Source organism: Pyxicephalus adspersus, chromosome 6 (genome assembly GCF_032062135.1).
Source record: "Pyxicephalus adspersus chromosome 6, UCB_Pads_2.0, whole genome shotgun sequence".
Classification (NCBI taxonomy): Eukaryota; Metazoa; Chordata; class Amphibia; order Anura; family Pyxicephalidae; genus Pyxicephalus; species Pyxicephalus adspersus.
The window spans coordinates 61,228,810-61,250,268 of NC_092863.1; the positions used below are offsets into that span (position 1 = coordinate 61,228,810).

A 21,459-nucleotide genomic window follows, 5' to 3' on the forward strand; every position below is an offset into this window, starting at 1 on the left:
ATTAAAACTTTTAAAAGTTTATAAACTGTGTTATGTTTTGCGGCTCCAGACTATTTTTCTTTAGTGGAAGAGGAGGCAAAATGGCTCTTGATAGTAAAGGTTGCTGACCCCTGGTCTAGGGGGAATTTCAGGCATCAAAAAGATAAAAACTGTGTAAATATTTTTTTTAATTGAATGCACAAATACAGTTAAATTCAAAGATCACATTTTTGCTTTAGTAGAAGTACTATAAAAAGGTTGTAAGAATGGTGTTAGGGGTTTAGTTATATTTAACATCTTACATTGTGACAGGAACTTTGACACACAAGACTGCATTTACAGTATTCATATATTGCATGCCGTGAAAATGTCAACTTACAGAATTGCATAAAAGAAAAGCAAGCCATTCAAGGAGGTAATCTGCGAAATGTTCAGTCTGTTAAATAAGCCTTTGCGATCTATAAAAAAAGAATATGCAGTGAACTTCAAGACATCAAAATTCTTTGCTTAGACATAGGCCTTGCATTAAACACCTACAAAAAAAAACAAAAAAAACAAACAAACACACTCACCTGTTTCTTTTTGAATCAATTTACTTTTTTCAGGGCTCTTCATCTGAGTCTCTAGAACTACAGGGTTGTGTGATTTTGGAATTACATTTTTGTCTTGATCCTGGTATTCTAGATGTAAATCAGATGTTCAGATCAGTGAATGTTGTTCTACTTGGTGGACCAATAAATACAGTATTAGCAGCAAGAAAGACTCTAAGTGTTATGCTGGCCATTTATATGACTTTCCATCATTTTTAATGAGTTCTCATTTGTAAAATTGACTAAATTAAATCAATACAACCTAAAAACAACAGAGTGATAAGTTGTGATGATGTTTTTGTTCCCTGACCTGTTTGTGATTGTGAGCTGGCTGAGGGCAAGGAGTTACTTCAATATAATGTTGTGTATCAACAGAAACCAGTCTGTGCACGAACAAAATGCTGCATTACCGAATGGAAACTCTGCTTTCGTTACACTTCAAAAGTTCAGTGTGCTAGGATGTGACTATAGGCAAAATAAACACAATTCAGTCTGTTGCAGTCCCCCTAAAGCAGTTTTGTTATCGGATTGTTCCAGCAAGTAAATGCATTTTTCCCCCCACTTCCTTTACAAGTCAAGCTGTTCAGCAAGTTTTAAGTGCAGGAGTTGGGATAAACACTGACAGGAGTGAGGAAACGACTACATCCCTAGATGCTGAAGGAGGGAAACTTTAGGAAACAAAATAAAGGGTATTTAAAAACTATAGGTCTCTCAGACTACTACCTTTACGGTATGACAATTTATTATAAAAAAACAGCACTGAGGGAGATATGGAATGGTGGGTGAGTAGTGAGGTTTTAAGAGACAGAAGATGGGTAGGCAAGTTTGAAAAGATGTTTTTTTTGAGGGCTCTCCTAAATGAGCAGAAAGAAGGATCAAGTTGAATGGGACGTGGAAGACCATTCCAGAGAGATGGGGCAGCTCTAGAGAAGTTTTGTAGCCGTGCGTGTGATGAGGTTGTGAGTGAGGAAGTCATTAGTAGGCCATTGGAGGAGTGGAGGGAGCGGCGGGTGAGTATTTTTCTATCAGGAACAAGGACTGTGGAGGGATTTGAAGGCAAAGCACAGGAGCTTGAATTTGATTCTAAAGTTTAATGGAAGCCAATGAAGATACCTACAAAGATATGCAGCAGAAAAGTAGGAGGTGCAAAGGAAGGATAAGTCTGGCTGCAGCATTCATTATAGATTGTAGAGGAGAGAGTCGGGTTGGTGGAATACCAGAGAGGAGGAGGTTACAGTAGTCCAGTTGATAAGAGCGTGTACAAGGAGTTTGGTGGTCTCTGGGGAAAGGTAGGGGAGAGTTTTGAGATGTTGTGCTGGTGAAAGAAAAAGGACCTGAAATGTTCTGAATATGGGGGGTAAATGAAAGGGCAGAATCAAAGGTGATACCAAAACAACGTGCCTGAGGGGAGGGATGAATTAGTGTTAACAGTGAGAAATATGTCAGGGGTAGGGATGACGAGTTTGGTTTCATCCAGGTTGAACAATGCTACAAATAGAGCTGTGATAGTGTGATGGCCCTATTACAAGACCCTTTTATTGGGAGGGGAGGGTGTTTTATTGTCATTTTTTATTTTGACTATAGTTGCACCTTCATTGTGTTTTAAAACATTTAGAAACATTTCAGTAAGAACAAAACCTTGAGAGTTTTCAGATTCTGGCGTTTGAGAGCCTGTGCTGCTAGATTCTTCTATGTCCTTTCTTCTTTGTCGGACCAAACCATCGATCTCTGAAAAGTCTACACTGAAATCCTATAGAAAATGCAAAAACAAAGAAACCAGGCTTACCTCTTCTCATCCAAATCACTAAATTTCTACAATCATTTTGCAATCTCAATACTGTCCCTGTCCAACACTTCAAATGTTAAAATGAGTAGCAAACATAATAAACAAAGCCAACAGTAAAACATTTCTTAACCACCCGACCTTGGTTCGGGTTAAAAAAAATTGCAATTATCAATAAACCCGAACTTTTCTCACTGTATGAAAATCATCACTTACCTGGTCACTTACCCGGCTGGCTTCTTCTTCTCCGTCCGTAGCGTGTACGTGTCCCTCGGCGATGACGTCGGCGCGTGTGCGGGAAATTCAAATTCAAACACATTTTGTGTAAATTATGTAATTGGTAAAATTCAAACTCTCATTTTGTATTGGATTGAATACAAATTCCTGTATCCAATCCAATACAAAATATTATAAAATAAATACAAAGTATATAACTGGTAAATTAAAACGCTCATTTTGTATTGGATTGAATACAAAGTCCTGTATCCAATCCAATACAAAATAATACAAAATATATTTATGTGGCTTTGTCTATAGGTATGTGACGTTGGGCGTTAAATTTACCACATTAGGGAGGTGTTTTAGAAAAATATATTACTATACAGTATACCGAATTATTGCATTTTCAGTATTTTTCATTTATTTATGTATTCTTGTTTAAGCTGATTTTTGTGTCTTTAATTTTATTAAAAGTAATTTTTTTTTTTACGTGATTGTGCGTGTCAAACATTTTTTATATTCATGATATCTACTAGACCCTTGTTCGGACATATTTCTGTAAGTTACAGGTCTACAATAAAAAAAAAAAAAAAATGAAAAACAGTGTACCGCTTTTGGAACAGAAATCTAGACATCAGTGTAACGCCCAGATGGTTAAATTGTATTGAAAATCTGTCCAAATATAAACAAGAACAAATTCAATGTTTGACTTACAAGTGGAAATGAGGTAGCATGATCTCCTCTGTCACTGAGATCTGCAGATGGATTGGGACTGTTTCCAATGCTTGTGTTCTACAAGAAAAACACACAAAATGTATTTGTCACTATCAAAAGTATTAATAATAATAATAATAAAAAAAAACAACATCAGAGACTTTGTTTTGCTGGCACATTCTACATAAGCCTCTGTCTTTGAAGAAGCTTACAAGAATAAATATATCTTTACTACAACAGCACAAAATCTATGGCAGTGCTACTCCACACTTTATGCCTACTAAGACAAACACCCAGTCTGTATCCATCACAGAAAGCAGCTCAATTTGACTTTTAAACATTCACTGGTAGTAAGTTAGTAAAATACAATATAAGTTTCTTAAATACTTACATCAAGGTGGCTGCAGACAGATTTTAATAACTTGTAAGTGGAATCCCGTGATAACAGGGACACAAAAATGAACTGGTAAAATAAAAAATAAATAAGGTTTTATCTAGAAATGTTTGTTATAGTACCAAATAAAAACATTACATGGTTTACAATTAAAAAAAAAACAAAAAAAAAAACATTCACACACATAGATATGGAGTATGGTGTCTATTGTACACATTTCTGTGACTAGCTGTTTGGTTGGAAATCTGTTTTAGTTACTTTGATGCCGCAAATGTATTAATTAAAGCTTGTTCATGAAATATAAAAACATACATCCCTACAACACAGCTGAAACTATGGACAGTAACTATAGACTCAAATCCAAAAAGACAGCTCAGTATATAAAATAAAGTAGGAAATTCAGCAAATAACTCACCCGCTCAGTGACAGTAGCAATAACAAGGGCATTTGGCACAAGTAAGGCAGTTTTAGTTTTCTTTAACACAGTTACAGCAATAGTTGGGATGACAATCTGCAAAAAACAGTTACACCATTATTCTTAACCGTATTAATTACCAGTATCTTCTGCTGTGCTGTACCAACAGTTAATAAATAAAGACAATACAGTCAGGGATAACTTAGTCAACATGACTAAGTTATCCTTGACCCCACCACACCAAAATGCTAGTTAAATGTTTAAATAAAAGCTTTCCATTTTCATAATATATATCCTATTTGAGACCTTGTGTGCCTTTATGCAGATCATGGCTAGTGGCAGGGGCCAGCAGGGAAATGTGAGTTATGCAAAAGTCAAAATGCCTTTATATGTGGCAGTTAGTCTGGAGAAGTGGGCATTGCTAGGCAGACTGAACTTGCACCAGCAGAATGCATTATGTAATGTTCACATGTGATGCTGATCAGCCATAATAATAATAATAAAAAAAAAAAAAAGAAAAAAAATCCGAACAAATAAAGGAGAGGACCAGGGACAATAACCTTGGGGAGGACTCAGTTGAAGACTAAAAAGAAAAAGTCCGGAGTTCAGCTTTAACTATACATCTTCCTAGTAAAAGCTCTGATATATAGACAATCATACAATGCCATACTAACCTTTGTGTCTTTCCCAAAAACCTTTGAATGGAAACAAATCCAGTTTTCTGAAATGTATAACTTTCCTTGGTACAAAATCTCTTTCTGTAATGCACATGTAAAACCTACAAAAAAGAAGAAAAACAAATTCCATTACAAATAGGCAAAGTATTAATTAATTAGTACTAAATGTATTTTTTAGTATCATCATCTGCAATGCCCTATATTTGGTAGCTCAGTGGCTAGCATTTCTTCCATAGCAGCACTAGGGTCAAGGACATCATCTGAAGGCGTTTGCGTGTTCTTTTTTGGATTTTCTGGCAAAACCCATAAAAACATGCATGCTGGTTAACGGTCTTTCCCCCCAAATATTGGGGACAACCCCCTCATTCTAAGATGACACACAGCAATATAGAGCTGATCTTGCACTAAATATGTTGAGACATCATGGAGTCTAGGCGTGACTTTGCTTTTCTTCAGCAAAATCATGGCAACTACCCCAAACCTTGCAATAAGATGCTTCTGCACAATTGGGAATCACCTTCTTATGAACTGCTTTATATTAGGATACCTGGCATTCGTCTGACAATGCTTTATTTTTGCAACATCCGGTGTCAAGGTTAGGGTATGAAAATCCACTCCCCTTCCCCCTTTTCCACAGGTAAAGATCATGCAGACAAAATGGCACAATATTCAATCCCAATTGCTTACTTTCTCTTAGAAGCTCTTCTTTTGGAACATCTTTGAACAGCTTGTGGAAATGTGCATTTGCCTTTAAGAACTAAAAGGAAGTCAGGAAATAAAAACAGTTAAGTACAAAAACATGCTTTGCATTCCAACTATTCACTATTTTAAATAAGGAGCGCCCCAATAAGCATTAGTTTTTATACATATGCAGGTGCCGAATGGTCAATGAACATGTGTATATTTCAGATTTCTAAAAGGTTTTAACACTTCACCCACTGTCTCCAAGAGCGGTGCCCTTGTTGCTAGCAAAATTGAGGCAGCAGTGAATTTTTCTTTTGCGATTGCGTTATTGGTGGTTGATAAATCGGTATTCTGAGTACTCCAGTGGTGTGGTAAAAAAATTGCAAGGATCTCCTAATCATGCTGCTACCCAAGGTAAAAAAGTGTTTAACCTTCCAAGACGGGGAGATGTATGGAAAGTGCTCAGGAAGGGGTTAAAACGCCACCATAATGTATTCTTGTATTGTGATGGAATGAGGATATTTAAAATGTTATTACACTTTTTTACTAGGTAGATGCTGAGGCTTGAATGTGCCTGCTTCCACAATTTTTCAGACACAGGTGTCACTCTCATAAAACCCATCTAGTGCAAGTATGGCACCGCTTTACTACTTCCTTAATACTGAATGTGAGCACATAAATATGAGATATAAATCTGGACTGCGTGTCCATTCTCTCAACCAAGATGAATCGAGAAATTACCTTGCAGTAACAAAATGGCATAAACATATTTAATCAGACAAGGTTTGTCTGTGTGCTTTACAAAATTACAGTCAGAAAGGAAGTCACAAAAGCACACTTATCACCAAGACAGATGCTGCTGCCAAGTACGCTGTTAGCATACATTAAAAACCCAGAACAATATTCTACTTGTTTAAGAGTGCAAGGTAAAGGCACACACTTCATATAAACCCTTAGGATTTAGGGATGATCACATCAGAACTGACAAAATGTATTTTTTATTTATATCATAATTTTTAAATTTATACAAAAAGTGTATAAATGTAAAAATAGTGTGTATATATATATATATATATATATATATATATATATATACACAAAATTAAACCATGAACGCAAACTTAACTGTAGGCGACCAATGGTTACCAGCAAACTGTAGCTCAGTGATAGAACCACCAATATAGCAGCCCAAGCAGCTGTTGTGGTGCCAGGGCAGGGGGAGGATCTCATGTTGTGAGCCACATAACCCCTATTCAGACCTCCATTAGCACAGAACCTTACTCAAACATCGCTCTTATTTGTGAGCACAGAAGCCACAGATGCCAGCAGGGAAAGTCTTCCAGTAATCCCTGCACCACTAAACTTTGGGTCAAATTTTTTAAAGCTCTTTAATACTGGAGAAGACAGATTATCATGAGTGAACCGGGGGGATCAAGCAAACCCTTCATTCAATATGTATTGCTGTACATGGATGCAAGTCCCATTCTGTATTATGTACAAATGCCACGCTGCACACTTCCTGTTCCACACAGACTCATTATTTAAACCTTGCTTCATATTTAATATTCCACATCTGTGTACCATGCTGCAATTTTAATTCTCTGGTTTGGTTTCACTACATGCTAAACAAGCTTTGCTGTCCCATGATTTCTAGATGGACCCAGGAGCAGCTATGCTAAAATTAAAACCTTCACAATCAGATTTGTGTAATCCACTGCAACAACTACAATCCAGAAAAAACTCACAGGGTTACTGGAAGCGTTTTTCTAAGAGATAATATTTTTGGAACTTTAGTGGTAGGTGAGAGAAACTGCTTAGTACTTTTAATATCAAGAAATCCAAAACAGGAAGTGTCTCCTACATTACAAGCAAGGCAACCTGCTACAAATCCATGCCAACATTGCCAGAAAAATGTAACTGCCATTTCCCGATTTCAAAAGCATGCAATAGAAAGACATCTATATTCAACATTCAATATGCACAAACTAGAAAATAAAAGAAATGCATTATTTTGGGCCAAGTGCAACCCTATTTTCTAATATGTCACCAGAGAACATTAAAATATATATGCTCTGTTCCCTTGTATTGCATACGCAGCTATTTTCAATCAAGAATTATTCAGAAAAACTATTAAGTCAAGTTCAGCCTTACAACAGCATAACATGTCTGACAGGAGAAGGAAGTATTACAGTGAACACAATAAAAAAACAAACATTTGCTCTAGTCATAGCACAACTTTTCCATTCGTTTTTTCCATTGTGTAAACATATGTCCATTGCTGAGTGAGGGATCTTTCACATAACAAAGCAAAGTCTCCTTACCTGGTTTGAAGAAGATTTTTTCCGTTCAAGCTTTATTTCGTTCTTCATGTCGAGGCCCAACGAGGAATCATACGTCTTTGACCTATAACAGAGAAAACATTAACATCCTTAAACCTATCAATATTTTATCAACAAGCTGATGTTACAGCATATAAGCTAGGACAGTATATGTGAGAGCTATTGAGAAAACAGCTGGCCCAGAGGGAGTGGATTTGAAGGGAGACGTCACTTGAGACACAATCTCATTTTCACAGGACACCTGCCTCTTTTCTATCCCGCACCTGATTTGTGGACAAAAATTAAACAAACTTTAACTCTTTTTGTTCCATTTCATAAACAAAAAACCTGGAGAGCCTGGAGGGCCTCTAACCAGCAGACCATGCTTGCAAAAAGTGTCCTGGTGCTGCTTAGGAACACCTTAGGGAAAAAAAAACGCTATGAATTGGATACATTTAAAGGTTGGACAAAGCCATTGGTAAATGCAAGGACAACAAAAAGGAAGTCTATACCAACTACCTGTTTTGCATTATGTTCTCCCCACTTCTTGTAAGCTTAATTGGGAGGGATACTCTTCTCCTGTGGCATAAAGTTTATTATTTATGCATAAGAGTTGTCACCTGCAGCCCCATTTATTGTATAGTGCTGCAGAATATGCTGGCACCCACACACAAATAGAAATTAGAGTTGAAGATTTATTAAAAACTAAGTTATTCTACAGATTTATAGGTCATTGCCAAGCCAATTTTTGTGCATGCATTTTTTTTAAACAAAGGTTTTACATTTACTGACTGGACAAAAGTTTGTTTTTACCATGTGCAGAATACACAGAGGTCCATTCTGCAGAACATAGTGGCCCTGAATACAATGCAGATGTGCAAAGAAGCAGGCATATACTACCTTTTGAGCAGTGTAGAATGTGGCTGCAAGTGTGCAATTGTGCTTACTTCTGGAGAAAGCTGAAAAGACAACTGTGCATTTTTGCGATCTGCAGATCCAAAAGGGGTATGTAATGTTTCATCTAACTAGGTTGTGATCTGCAGCAAATGGAAGAAATGTCAGTTTGTATAACGGGGCTAAAATGGTTATTAAAACAGTTTAAATATTGAAGCTTTTAGCAAAGCAAACAATACATTCTGCCATGAGCTTCTATAAAAAAAAAAAAAAAGACCATGGCACATAAACCATAAACCAGTCAGAATAAATAGAAACCTACAAACCACATACAACAAACTGATGTATATTGCTAGCAATGCTTTAATTAACTTAAGTAACAAGGGACACAAAATGAAAGTTTTATGATGGCCTCCTTAAGAGTTGACATTTACTGCAAATGTGTAATCTATTAATAGGAATGCTCAGAATGTAAATCTTGCAGGGGATTTCTTACCATTTACAGCATGTAGAAAATGCATGAAAAACATTTGAATATACATTTTCAATACCATTGAAGCAGAGATCCTGACCCCCATGGTGGTTGTGGAGATATTCAGCTCCGTAGGGAAAACCGCTATAGCAGCATATCTAAACCTTTAGTATTGGTGAACCCTTAAAAATAAGTTTGAGGTTTTCAGAGAACCCATGACAATAACACCAGTATCCACAGCTTACAGTACATTGGGTACATTAGCCCTGGTTGGCAAACATTTGTCCATAGAGACATTTACCAATCAAATTAAACCCCAGTGCAGAGTCATCCAAACTGCCTGTCACTTAATAAAGTCTTTTGGAACAATTTCAAGACCCCTGTGAATGTAATCCCAGGCAGCCAACTTTAAATCATAAAAAACACTAGATTTTCATTTGTACTGAATCACTAATTTGCAATTGGAAATGATGAAGCCCGGCTGCCACTTGCTGGTCTGTTTTCTACCCATGTTCCACGGACAATTATTGAGCACAGATTTGCAAAGATCTAAGATACATTTGACAGGTTTTATCTCCAAATGGATGCACAATTAGGAAGTGGCCAGAAGTTGGTTTTGGCGCAGTGCTAATTTAAAGCGGCTTAGCATGGGACTTATGAATAAAGATGCATAAATTAGTATAAATCTGTCTTGCAGTTACAGTTTAGCATTTTGTGACACAAAATTAACACTTATCTTTATCCACTTATTTTATAGCAAATGCAACTTTTTAGAACTACCCAAAGTACATTAAAGGTTTAAAAGGACATTACATTAAAGTACGTTAAAGTGATTGGTAATTACGCTGGCAGGTTACTATTGTAGTTAATGCTTAAGCCAACAAGAAATGCTCTTTCTTTTAATGAATGTCATAACAGAGTATTACATGAGTAAAACAAGCAGAAGTTTACCGGTTTAGAGGTGACTTTTGCCTGGTTTCAATCAGGTCAGCCTCACTGATCAGGACTTGAGGGCCCGTATATGGCTTTGCTGCTTTCTTTTCCTCAGCCCCATTCTCCAGTTCAGAGCTACAAAACAGATCAGAAATGACAATCTAGTTACCAACATGACAAGTAATGCTTGTACACATGTCATTTTTACCCAGTGACAGGCATGAAAATAATTTCACGAGACAGGAAGAAAGTCTTTCCTAGGTAGATATACAAAGGAAATTGTAAGGTGTGTGTATAGCAAAGAAAACACCTGTCAGTCTTTTAATCCAGTCACTGATATATTGAGGCATCCTATCCATGTGTCCATCCCATTATTGTACAAAAAATGCAAAGGATGATAGAAAATCCAAAATTGTATAGTTGTCACCAGGACGAGATGATAAAGTGTATATTGCTCAGAGAAAGGTTTTTTTACCATTCCCTACTTTAACATGCAAAATGCCATAAAAGATCACTTACCTTCCCTTAAATGCAAGTGGCCCAACTAACTTATTAACCTAAAACAAGTACACAGATAAAAGTCTCAGGCAACCAGCATATGTAGCCTTCCACACGATCTGTAGTTACCAAGTTTTTTGCGGTATACTTTTCCTGCTAGACAGGGATATCCTGGAGGAATTCTTCATTACAGAGTGGTAAAAGCAAAAAAAAGAAGTATAGGATTAGAAAGGGGGTCTACCATGGGAGGGTCTGATAACTCATCTATCCTTGTCAGGGATGCGGTCACCTCAGCAAGATTAAAAAGACAAGTAAAAAGCTGCCACATCCAAACATAAAATCAGATAACTCCTAAATGAGAGAACAATTGTTTAGGTTTTAAATGTATACTGCCACTGCTGCATTTGCATTTACACAATTTGGAATAAAAGGACACAAAAACCATGTCTTTCACTGCTCTATAGCACTCTTTTGTGCCTGGACACTACAAAGTATCTAGACCTAATTTCAGACAATACAGAAAAAAAACTGGGTCAAAGAGTAACAAGGAAAAAAAATTCTGTTTTGCCAAACTCCCTATTTTGCAATCTACTTTTCATGTGGTTGCAGAACTCCCATTTCTTGTGCACCACACCAGGATATCAGCTACTGACCCAAATGCCACAATCATCTGCCGATTTCAGAAAACCGAAAAGTGGAGTTGGTTTACTGGAAAGCACACCGTGTACATATCCCATCAGACCATCAAACCCTTATCCATGGTATAGTGTTCCTTGATCTTATCTCTGAAATGGAAGCCTCCCATTAGAAGTGGCTTTAAAGCACCCTTCCACTATATTGCCACCCAATCGTAGATTTTGCATACACATTTTATATAAGTTTATACAGTTTATAAAATCGCTGCCATGCAAACCTGTGGACTACAAACAAAAAAAAATTAATAAATATATATAAGTGAAATCATCTCTATATTGTCTTAAACTACAGGCAACAGAATGCTCTTAAAATTGAAGAATTGTCAAAGAGTATATTATTTTAGTATGTACCCACCGGGTGTTGGTGGCAGTCTATTACAATTACTCCACATTTGCAGCATGGAGAGCTGAGATTGTGAGTACTGGTGGTTGATATGCTCCAGAGAACAGCTGTACACTTAGGTACAAAGTTACGGGCTTTCAGAAGTTCTTTATTTCACCTATGGACAACCAATTACTTCATTACAGCATCAAACACTAGCGTTATTAATAGGAAAACCATACAAAACCAGCTCTAAAGAAAGAGTAACATAAACACCCCTTCTAAAGTAATAGGTCAAAATCCTACTATCAAAACAGGTAAAATCTGTAACACTATTACTTTTTTCTGAGCTTTCTTACTTCCAAGCACAAAAGACATTGGATATCTATATTCACCCAATAATTAATGTATTGTCTAGTGAAGATCAAAAGTTGTAAGGAGTTAAAATACAGACAAAAGCTGCACACAATCTGAGTTTCTTTCACTTTACAAAAGAAAAGTTCCTTGTCTGTGCTTGCTGGATACAAAGAAGATCAGTAAAATGCACAAAGCAGCAGCTGCCTTACCTCCAGTGTGTCTCGCCTTACAGAAAAGCAGCTATGAAGTACCTGAAGTGTGTCTGCTATATCCACAAGAGATGACATAAGAGGAAGTTGCTTTACAGTACATGACTCATAGAACTCAAACGCCTTCTTTTCCCCAATAGTCTCACGTGTTTTCTAATCACCTGACAAAAATGCTGTCTAGCACACCGAGGTAGGTTCCGAGTACAGAACGAACCCATGATGCACTGAATTCAGAACTTTCACAAAAAGAATACATCTAGTCTATCATTACAATATAGCCAGGTCAGTCAGACATTCTTTACGTATCCAAACATTAGGATACACTAAATGTTCTCACATCTAAAACAAAATACTTTGCAGGGACATTACAGACTGTTCATGGACTAAAGCACATCATGCGCAAATACTTTATTCAAGAATCACCAGGCTCAATAAAAAGATTATATATACATATAAATAAATATATTTAACAAAAAAAAAATCCCACAAAGAGCGCACAATTTGTTACTTTTGATAAGTAAGCAGAATGGTATGGGATCCTCTCTAGTCTGTTCTGAGTTTATGGTCTCCAAATTCTGCAAACATTATAATCTATGAATATATTTAGTAAATCCTGTAACTGCAGACCAAACATTGCCATGAGGTTAGGATTTCCCTGTGCCCATATAACGGGGTTTCAGTTCAGGGGTTCAGTACCAACCACTGGAAAATATTCAGACACTGGTTCCATAACAACCAGCACAGTGGCTAGGGCAGGGGAGCAACTGGGAATAACCACCAGGAGCCATCCATCCAAGAACTCACGTATCACCACCAAATACCAAAAAGAAACCAAATGACAATTTTTATGTCATGGCCAGGAATGTCATTCCTTGAGATCAGCCATTAATAGGAACTCAAACCGGTAATCAATTTATGTCAATGTGATTATAGCACCCTTTCCTATAATAGGAACATTATGGCAGTTAATTAGAATAATAAAACAATAAAACACACACACACACATACACACACACATACCACACTTCATGGAAAATCTGGCATAATACACACAAACATACAAACCAAGCATAAAATGCCTGACACTATGGAGATGTTGATAATCTATGAACGAACAAAAGGTGTTCCCTGTAATTACTATCAATTGACATTTTTTTTTGTAGTCTAGCAAAAAATTTAGATCTGATAACTTACCGTTTCTCATTTCTCAGAAATACAGTAGTGAAAGTAAACATTATTTTAAAATTCCTAACCATTTCAAAACACTGAGTGCACATACAAACTTGCCTGTACTTTGGGAACACTGGATCAGAGTTCCAATTGCAACCCTAATTAAAATGTATAAATATAAATCCCCCACACCAATAATATTTCCTGCTGACACTGTACATAACATATGTCCAAAATACTTAAAAATAAAGCCGTTACAAACCTGGAACTGGGAATATTTAAACTAAGTAAAAAGAGATAATAATGGGCAAAGGATACCTAAAAAAACAAAAAAAAAAAACAGACAGACTGCTGAACATCAAATCTGCCTTTCGGTGCAAGATTCTACTTAAAATCCCAGCTAAGCCCCTCCCCTTCCACTCCTAAAACCTCCCTATTGGTCAACAAAGCTCAGGAGCCAAACAACCTTCACAAGTCGAGATTTAAAAAAAAAAAAAAAAACCCTTCAGCTACCTAGATCTCTGGAATAAAAATTTTTTTGATTTTGATTTTACGTTTTCTACATCTAGTGCCCTGTAAAATAGAACTGTCCCAGGAACTTCAACCAATAATCTAAACTCTAAATCTCATTGATATGCCCAACATGTGCTTTACTGATCTCTAATATCGATAAATATATTTTTTTGTGATTGTTGTTAAACCACCTTTACCCCCATGATGCAGAAAAACCCAAAACACAAGGTAGCATCAAACATACACAAAATAAAGAATTGTTTGGGATGGGGGGGGGGGGGGTGTCGTTTCCATAGTGTAGCGGAGGATAATGGATGAGCATGCAGTAAGACAAGGTGTAAATCAGGCCTAACAAAGACTGCTTTCTTCCAATGATGTAATGTGGGACAAAAGCAGATATGTTAGAGCATGGTGACCCACAGGACACCTACAGGAGAAATTAGTTTCTGAAATATTAAAGAATCTGATATTAAATTTTGTTTTTTGGAAATTAAGGCTGAACTATGGGGAAATGTTTGCCCCTACAGTGTGTCCCCTTACCACTGCAATAGTTATGTGCTTTACACAGTACAGTTTTGTTCAGTGGAAACAGGACAGGGAAAGACAAACCAGCAGCACCCCTCTGTCCTCTCCTCTATAGCAGTGAACCGATTGGTCCTTCGTGGTAGCCAATGGAAGAACAACATCAGGGGAGTGATGCACACATCAGATTTTCTGGTACATGTACAGAAGCTTTAGAAGTATGCATGCTGTAGAATATCTTCCCCAAAAATACCAAAACACAGTATTGTCCCTTTAGCTGCTAAAAATTACCCCCCCCATTTTTGATCAACAATGACAGTACACTGTGTTGAGTGAGGCGTAATATTTTTGACATTTTGCCTACATATATTTGTTGTTTGAAGGCACCAGGAAATACTTACTTTGGCTAGCAAGACAGCCTATCAACGGGAGACATTCAGGATTATCCACATAGCTAATATACACCTCCATGTAGAACACAAAAATAACTGAGATGGTGCTTGTATATTTTGCCTCTTATGTATTACGGAAGTATTTATGAATGATTGTATGCTGTGGCTGCCCCTTCATACAAGCGATTTTACAAAACTATGTAAAAGACATAATTAAAGGCTCATTCACAAAGTGGGCTCACACAAATTTCATGTGCTAATTAGGTTTTACATTTGTGTTCTTCACAGTGTTAGTTGTTTCTATGGCCCGATCGTAATGATGTGCAATGGAAATATACTAATCACCTGACCCCTGCAAAGACACCACCAATCCTCACATAATTCTGGAGTAATGCAAAGCATCATAAAAGCCAATGCCAAGTTCTTGAAGCTTTTTCTTCAGCTTTATAGAGAAAGGAGCCTTTGTGCCCATGTTCTAAAAAATCTAATCTCCAAGAAGGGTCACAAAAATAATACCCGTGGTAGTAAGGAGAGGGAAGGAAAAGAGAGAAAGGAAGGAATGTCAGAAACATGACGACTGACATACCATAAAATTTTACTGTCACAACGAATAAACTTTAACCTTTATATACAAAACATAGCATGTTGTATAGAGTATGGCACAAGGCTAAAGTTCACGGATGATTACATAATACTATTTTAAATGATGGCATGATCACAATTCCCATGAAGGCCAAACGTCACAAGATCAAATGATTTCACACCTAAAGCGATTCAGGCGTCTGGCACAGCATATACGGTAGTTATGGCTGCAAAGGAAAAGGGCCAAAAAGCCTAAACCACAAACCATAGAAATGATGCCAAAATATTTTCAAACTACACACCATCCTTAACTTTGGCATTAATTCCAGTGACTGATATGTCCTGTACAGATGTCACTGGAAGCGATGTTTAATGATCATTTTCAGCAACAATAGAATAAGCCAGTACAGTACAGACACTGCTGTTGTTTCCTGTGTAGAGGAGACAAGTAGGAAGCTCCTTGATGTGTCCTCCAGCATTGGGAAATAGTGGTCATTGGGAGATCCAACAGCATCACGAAATGACATCCGAGACAAATATACAGACACTACATTTTCACTCTACATGATCAAAAATGGGGTGATGAACTTCTAGAATCTGTACACAGCTTTAGAATTCAGATAAAAAAATTACTTATTGCCTCTTTAAAAGCACAACAAACCGAGGACTATACACTCACAGGAAACAAATTGTTTATAGAAAATAATATGGTTTGTTTTACATGGAGGTTTTTTTTCTAAAAATTATAAAATTATGTATTTTTTAACTATATCACATGAACCCATGAAAAAAAGTTTTTAAAGGAAAAACTGTTTTGATCTAGGTCTGGCAGTTCGTCAATGTTTTGATAAACAACCCAATATTCAATACCTTGAGGCCCCATCTAGAGCTTGTACAGAAGCTTGATTGCAGAAAACACAAAGATTATAAAGGTGTAGGGATTGCCTTCCAAGAAGGTCAATATGGGGGAGTCATTCATATTTAGGCCGGGGTCCAGATACACAAATAATGCAAAAGAATCCCTAGTGTATACCTCAAAATACATCTGCTGTGGCTTAAGCTTTGACAATTCTCAGTATGTAGCAATACTTATAAAACATTCATGAAGAATTGTTAGTTTAAAATGTAAATAATTCTGAAATTTAAGGAAACAATACAAAGTAAAGTATAATCAAAGGTTTACATAAATAATTCAGAAAAGCCATAAAATAATGTTTAAGATTAAACATGACCTTTATTCTGTAAATGGTTGAATCCAAAGAAGCTACCTAAATGTAATCAACTTTTCAAATCAAGGCCCAACAAAAGCATTGGGAACTGAAAAATATTCACTAATCTCAAAATACACAACATTACAATTAACTACCTAATACTGGGAAAGTTTTCCTTGGGCCTCCAAAACAGCTTTTACAGATTAAGGCACAGACCAGCACTCAGTTTTTCAGAGACGTGTGCCACAGTAGCTTTTTTGTGGGACTAGGACAAACAACCCAGTCTGTACCCCCCCAAATCAATGATTCCAGTCAACACAATATGCTCCTTGTTAAATAAAATGTGCTGCATGGAGTGACTGTTTCCAACACATGTTCATTACATTCAAAACCCAACTTGTTCACCATTAAATTGCCACTTGGCATGTGCCACTGCAACTGGTTCTTCAGTTAGGTGTCAGTGGTGTTAACGTTTAGGCAGATCAGTGCAATGTGGAATAATGTAAGTGTGGATATTTTACTTTTCAATACAATTATACTAAATGAAAAAAAGCTCAATTGTAAGAAAAACTATGCTTGATCTTAAATTACACACTTGTGTAATGTTCAGTATATGCAATGTCCAGTTTGTGGAGCTGAAAACACTATGTACTACCTATGTGTACCAGCTGGACTTTCACATGGCACAACCCTTTCATAAATCTGGCAGATTTATGACTCACTCATGTACTGTATGTTCCATTTTAATAGCAGTCAAACATATTGTTATGTAATACACTGAACTATACGTAAGGAATAGATAGGTGCATCAAAGTCTTGGTAAATATTTTCCTGACCATGTTTTTGGAATGATTACATTTGCATATATATTCAAGAGGTAATAGTTCTGACTTGTATATATGTAGGCTTACAGAGTAGGACAATGTATAACAGATATTTCATAATAAAATATTTGTTATACGCTTTCCCTATAAAACTAGAAGCCTTGCATACACTGTGCAAATAACACAGTCCATTGTAAGGTGGTAATATTTTTTATTGCTTAGGTATGGCAGGATTCATTTGTCATTTTACAACTGAGAGATTCCCCTTACTTCTTGTACTGGTAAGGCAACAGAATGGTAAGCATATACATTCACAGCACAGGAGGTTCTAAACCTTTGTCACGCATTCCAAAACCAAAGTCTGAAGGGTCTAAACTTTAAAGCAGAAGTGCACACAAGGTGGAATGTGTTGTCAAACTGAGGCCAAGATGTCAAAATACATTTTACAAGGTCCCCATTTCCCTACTGCATGCATTAATAGTTCATATGTCTATTTACCAGCCTCTAACTGTAATATAAAAGCAAAGCATGTCAAAGCTATTATATGGAAAATTGCTAATACTAGGAATCTCATCAATAAACAAATCTTCCATTATGATGACAAAGTAATCACCAATAGTGGATCCAAATTTCACTTTACCATATTTAATATTTAGCTCCATATTTCACTTTAATTTATTCTGTCAATAAGTCTGCCAACTGAGATTTGTTTGAAAAAAAAAAAAAAATTGTACAGCACAAACAAAACAAATCAAATTAAACAAACAAAATCAAATCAATGAATTCCTTGTAAAATGAAGTACAATTCACTATTTGATACAAGTGGTATTGATGTTTTGTTCATTCTTCCCTTTGGTACGTGGTCCCCACTACAACTGTGGCTGTGTCCAAGTGTTTTATGTTCTAAAGATATCGGAACCTCTATACTCCAAGATTTGATCACAAACTGATAAGAACTTTGTTCATTCCCTTGTGTATACATGCAAGACTCAAATCAAGTGAACTTTGCCTATGTTCATTTCTTCTATTAGGCTAAACTCAGTTGAACACCTACAAGTTCATTAGAGTGTAGAAGTTTTGAAGATGGACAGGCAGAGTGGTACAGGTTTCACACCAGAAGGGGTATTCTATTTATCACAATTGGATCTTACAGAAACTAATATTGCTAACGTCCTTCTTGGAGGCTGTGCTGGGGACGTCCTGCCCGACACTTTACCCCACCACTGAATTACCAATAAACTGGGAAATCAACAAATTACTCTCTAACTCTTCAATCTTCAAAATATCAGTCATAACCTTTTTTGGAAAACTGGAAAGCTGGGATATCAGCACATTTCCTTCTTATCCATCAATTATACAAAAATATCAGTGATTATTAATTTAAGGAAAACTCGAATAAGACACAGAAACCCATCTCTTCTACACCTTTGAATCAGTAGGTGGGGATAATTTCAGAGCTGCAACGGATTTCTATGCAGGAGAATAAGACACCAATTGCTATCACACTATAAGATTTTCTGCCCATGATACTTTGACAACATATGAATATATTTCCAAACTTCACCATACCTTAACCACTAATCCTCTCGGCCTTTCAGTACTTTTACCTTCACATATCGGCAGCCAGACCTCACGGGATGCACTGATTCTGATGTCCCCTTTATACAATTGTACAGTATGATCTTAAGTTCTCAATCTCAATGGTCCCCTGAGGAAGCCAAAAGGCCAAACTCATCGGGCACTTTGAGACACTTCTGATTTAAAAAAAAAAAAAGAAACAAGAAAATATTGTACAGCAATAAGTGTACATAAAAATATATTTTTATTATTTTGTATTCACATATAATATGTTATCACTTGTTTTAAACTAGTTGGTCTGTTAGAATCAGGGCCACATGAATTTGTTCACTCAATAAACACAAACATCACTTTGCCTATAGAAGCCTGTCTGTCTCTATCTCCTCTTGATCATATCTCTAATTATCAGGCTGGGCACACTTAAGATTTACCTATACCCAGATGAAAAACCCTTCCTAAATAACTAGATTAGAACTAATATTGCTAATGTTTTTAAGGCTGAACCCACTCTACCTCAATGCCTGTACAACAACTCATGTGAACCTTGCTCATCCATCAGATTTTACAGGCGAGACTTAACTCAGCTGAACTCTGCCTGTTCATTCTGCTTACATTTATGTAACAATTAGTGACTAGTCAAGATTCCAAAGCAGAGGCTCCTGAAGAGGTGAGCAAGGTTTGTGATCTTTTACTATACAAATAACAGAAAAACGCAGCACATATTCATACGTAAAATTCACAAAAACAAACCAACCTTCACAAATATTTTACAGTTGAAGATCCCTTAAATACACAGGAAAACACACCAATGAAATCATGACACATATGGTCATAGAAAATAGGAGGTATATAGAACCCATTTAGTTATTAAACACTCAAATCCCTTCACTAAAAGCTGAGTAAATGCTGCACCTTTCTGTATACATCCACTTCATATGAGTATTAAAAATGATTGAATTTTGTATTGCAGTAACATTAACTAAACTAACTGAAGTCCCACTTCAACTTAACATTGGGGATTTCAAGCAGGTGGTTATTGCAGAAAGGGAGAAGGGACGGCCCTTCTGGATTAACTGTTCTTACCAGGCAATCGCAGCTTCCCTTGCACGTACCAGGAATAAAACTCCTGCTCATCCCGCCATGGCCAATCAAGATGGCAGAAGACCATCTTTACCAAGCACGGAGGATGGCAGAACCCTGCCATCGCACAACAACCAAAAGACGTCACATTAAAAGGGGCACTTGGAAGGTGGGATGCAAAAAAACCCAACTAAACCCAATCACTTTATTTATATATGATTTTTACACGCTATTGTAATTACAATCTGTTTAGGCATGAAGCTTTCATTAAAATAATACCTAGGGATCATGTAGTAAAGGTCCTTGTTTAGGCACCTCCTGTTATAGGACAAGATCCCGAGTACTCATTTCCCCAATGTCCTGTAACCCTCTCACATGTGATTCCAACTGTCATCAGGAGAAAGGAAGGACATATAAAATGCTGTTGGTGTGCATGCATGTAAACAAAAACAATGTAATGGGGTCAAAAAAAAAAAACATTTTGCAATTGTTAAATTCACAGGACAGGAGGGGGTCAATTTATGCAACAAAATATGTGACAGATTTACTACAGGGTTACAGTGAAAGCCAAAAAATTCCTTAATCAGCTGCTCTAAAGTAGCAAATCTGCAAATCTGTCCCAGACCTTTGAAAACTGCAGATATTGGGTGGCATGGAATTCAGCCTCAACGATCTGAAAACCTGGCAGACAGACTGTTCTGAAGGAAGGACAGCATGATTTTCATCAAATTGTGTTGGTAAATAATAATATTATCCAATTATGGTTAAACATACTGAATGTCATCCAGTTAAGGTCTACTTTGAATTACCTACAGTCAGAAGAAAAAAACCAAAACCAAAAAAAAAAAAAAAAACAAACAAACAAAAGTACTCCATCTTTCTATATCCAATAGGATATGGTGTCATTATTTAACAAAGGCTGAGTCAAAATGAAAAGCAGTGTGTGAAAAATTAAGCACATGCTTACTTAACTTCATGACAATACAATTAGAAAAATATAGAACAAGTATGGCTTGTTAGGAAGGGTTGCCATGAAAAAGCCTCTTCTCTAAAAGAAACATGGTAGCAAGGCTTATGTTTGAAAAATCACAAAACTTTTAAAAACAATGTCCTTTGGAAAGATGAGACCAGTGGAGATGTTTGGCCTTAATGCACAGCTCCATGTTTTGTGAAAACCAAACCTAGTGTATTGGCACAAACACCTCATACCAACTTTCTAACATGGTGGTGGGGAGGTGATGATTTAGGCTGGTTTTGCAGCCAGAGAACTTGGGCATCCTGCAGTACTTGAATCCATGATCTCCTCTGTATACCAAGGTCTTCTAAAGTCAAAAGTAAGGCCATATATGTGACAGCTAAAACTTGGCCAAAAATGAGTCATGCAATAGAACAATGATCTGAAGAACAAAAAAAGCTTACCAACACCAAACTGGC

General features: G+C 36.6%; 1 protein-coding gene across 4 annotated transcripts in view; it reads right to left on the reverse strand.

Moving 5' to 3' along the window:
* Nucleotides 1–21,459, reverse strand: part of GRAMD2B (GRAM domain containing 2B) — a 72,121-nt gene that overhangs the window by 4,945 nt on the left and 45,717 nt on the right. For 2 of the 4 annotated variants that reach the window (XM_072416018.1, XM_072416019.1), the window contains exons 2-11: nucleotides 10,091–10,207; nucleotides 7,777–7,858; nucleotides 5,459–5,528; nucleotides 4,769–4,872; nucleotides 4,095–4,190; nucleotides 3,677–3,748; nucleotides 3,286–3,363; nucleotides 2,208–2,319; nucleotides 552–659; nucleotides 359–437 (exon numbers count right to left, since the gene is read on the reverse strand). In XM_072416018.1, the coding sequence (XP_072272119.1) occupies nucleotides 359–437; nucleotides 552–659; nucleotides 2,208–2,319; nucleotides 3,286–3,363; nucleotides 3,677–3,748; nucleotides 4,095–4,190; nucleotides 4,769–4,872; nucleotides 5,459–5,528; nucleotides 7,777–7,858; nucleotides 10,091–10,207 (918 nt within the window). Of the gene's footprint in view, nucleotides 1–358; nucleotides 438–551; nucleotides 660–2,207; nucleotides 2,320–3,285; nucleotides 3,364–3,676; nucleotides 3,749–4,094; nucleotides 4,191–4,768; nucleotides 4,873–5,458; nucleotides 5,529–7,776; nucleotides 7,859–8,720; nucleotides 8,811–10,090; nucleotides 13,104–21,459 lie in introns of those variants that run through there. The other 2 variants (XM_072416020.1, XM_072416022.1) reach the window with 2 other exon arrangements.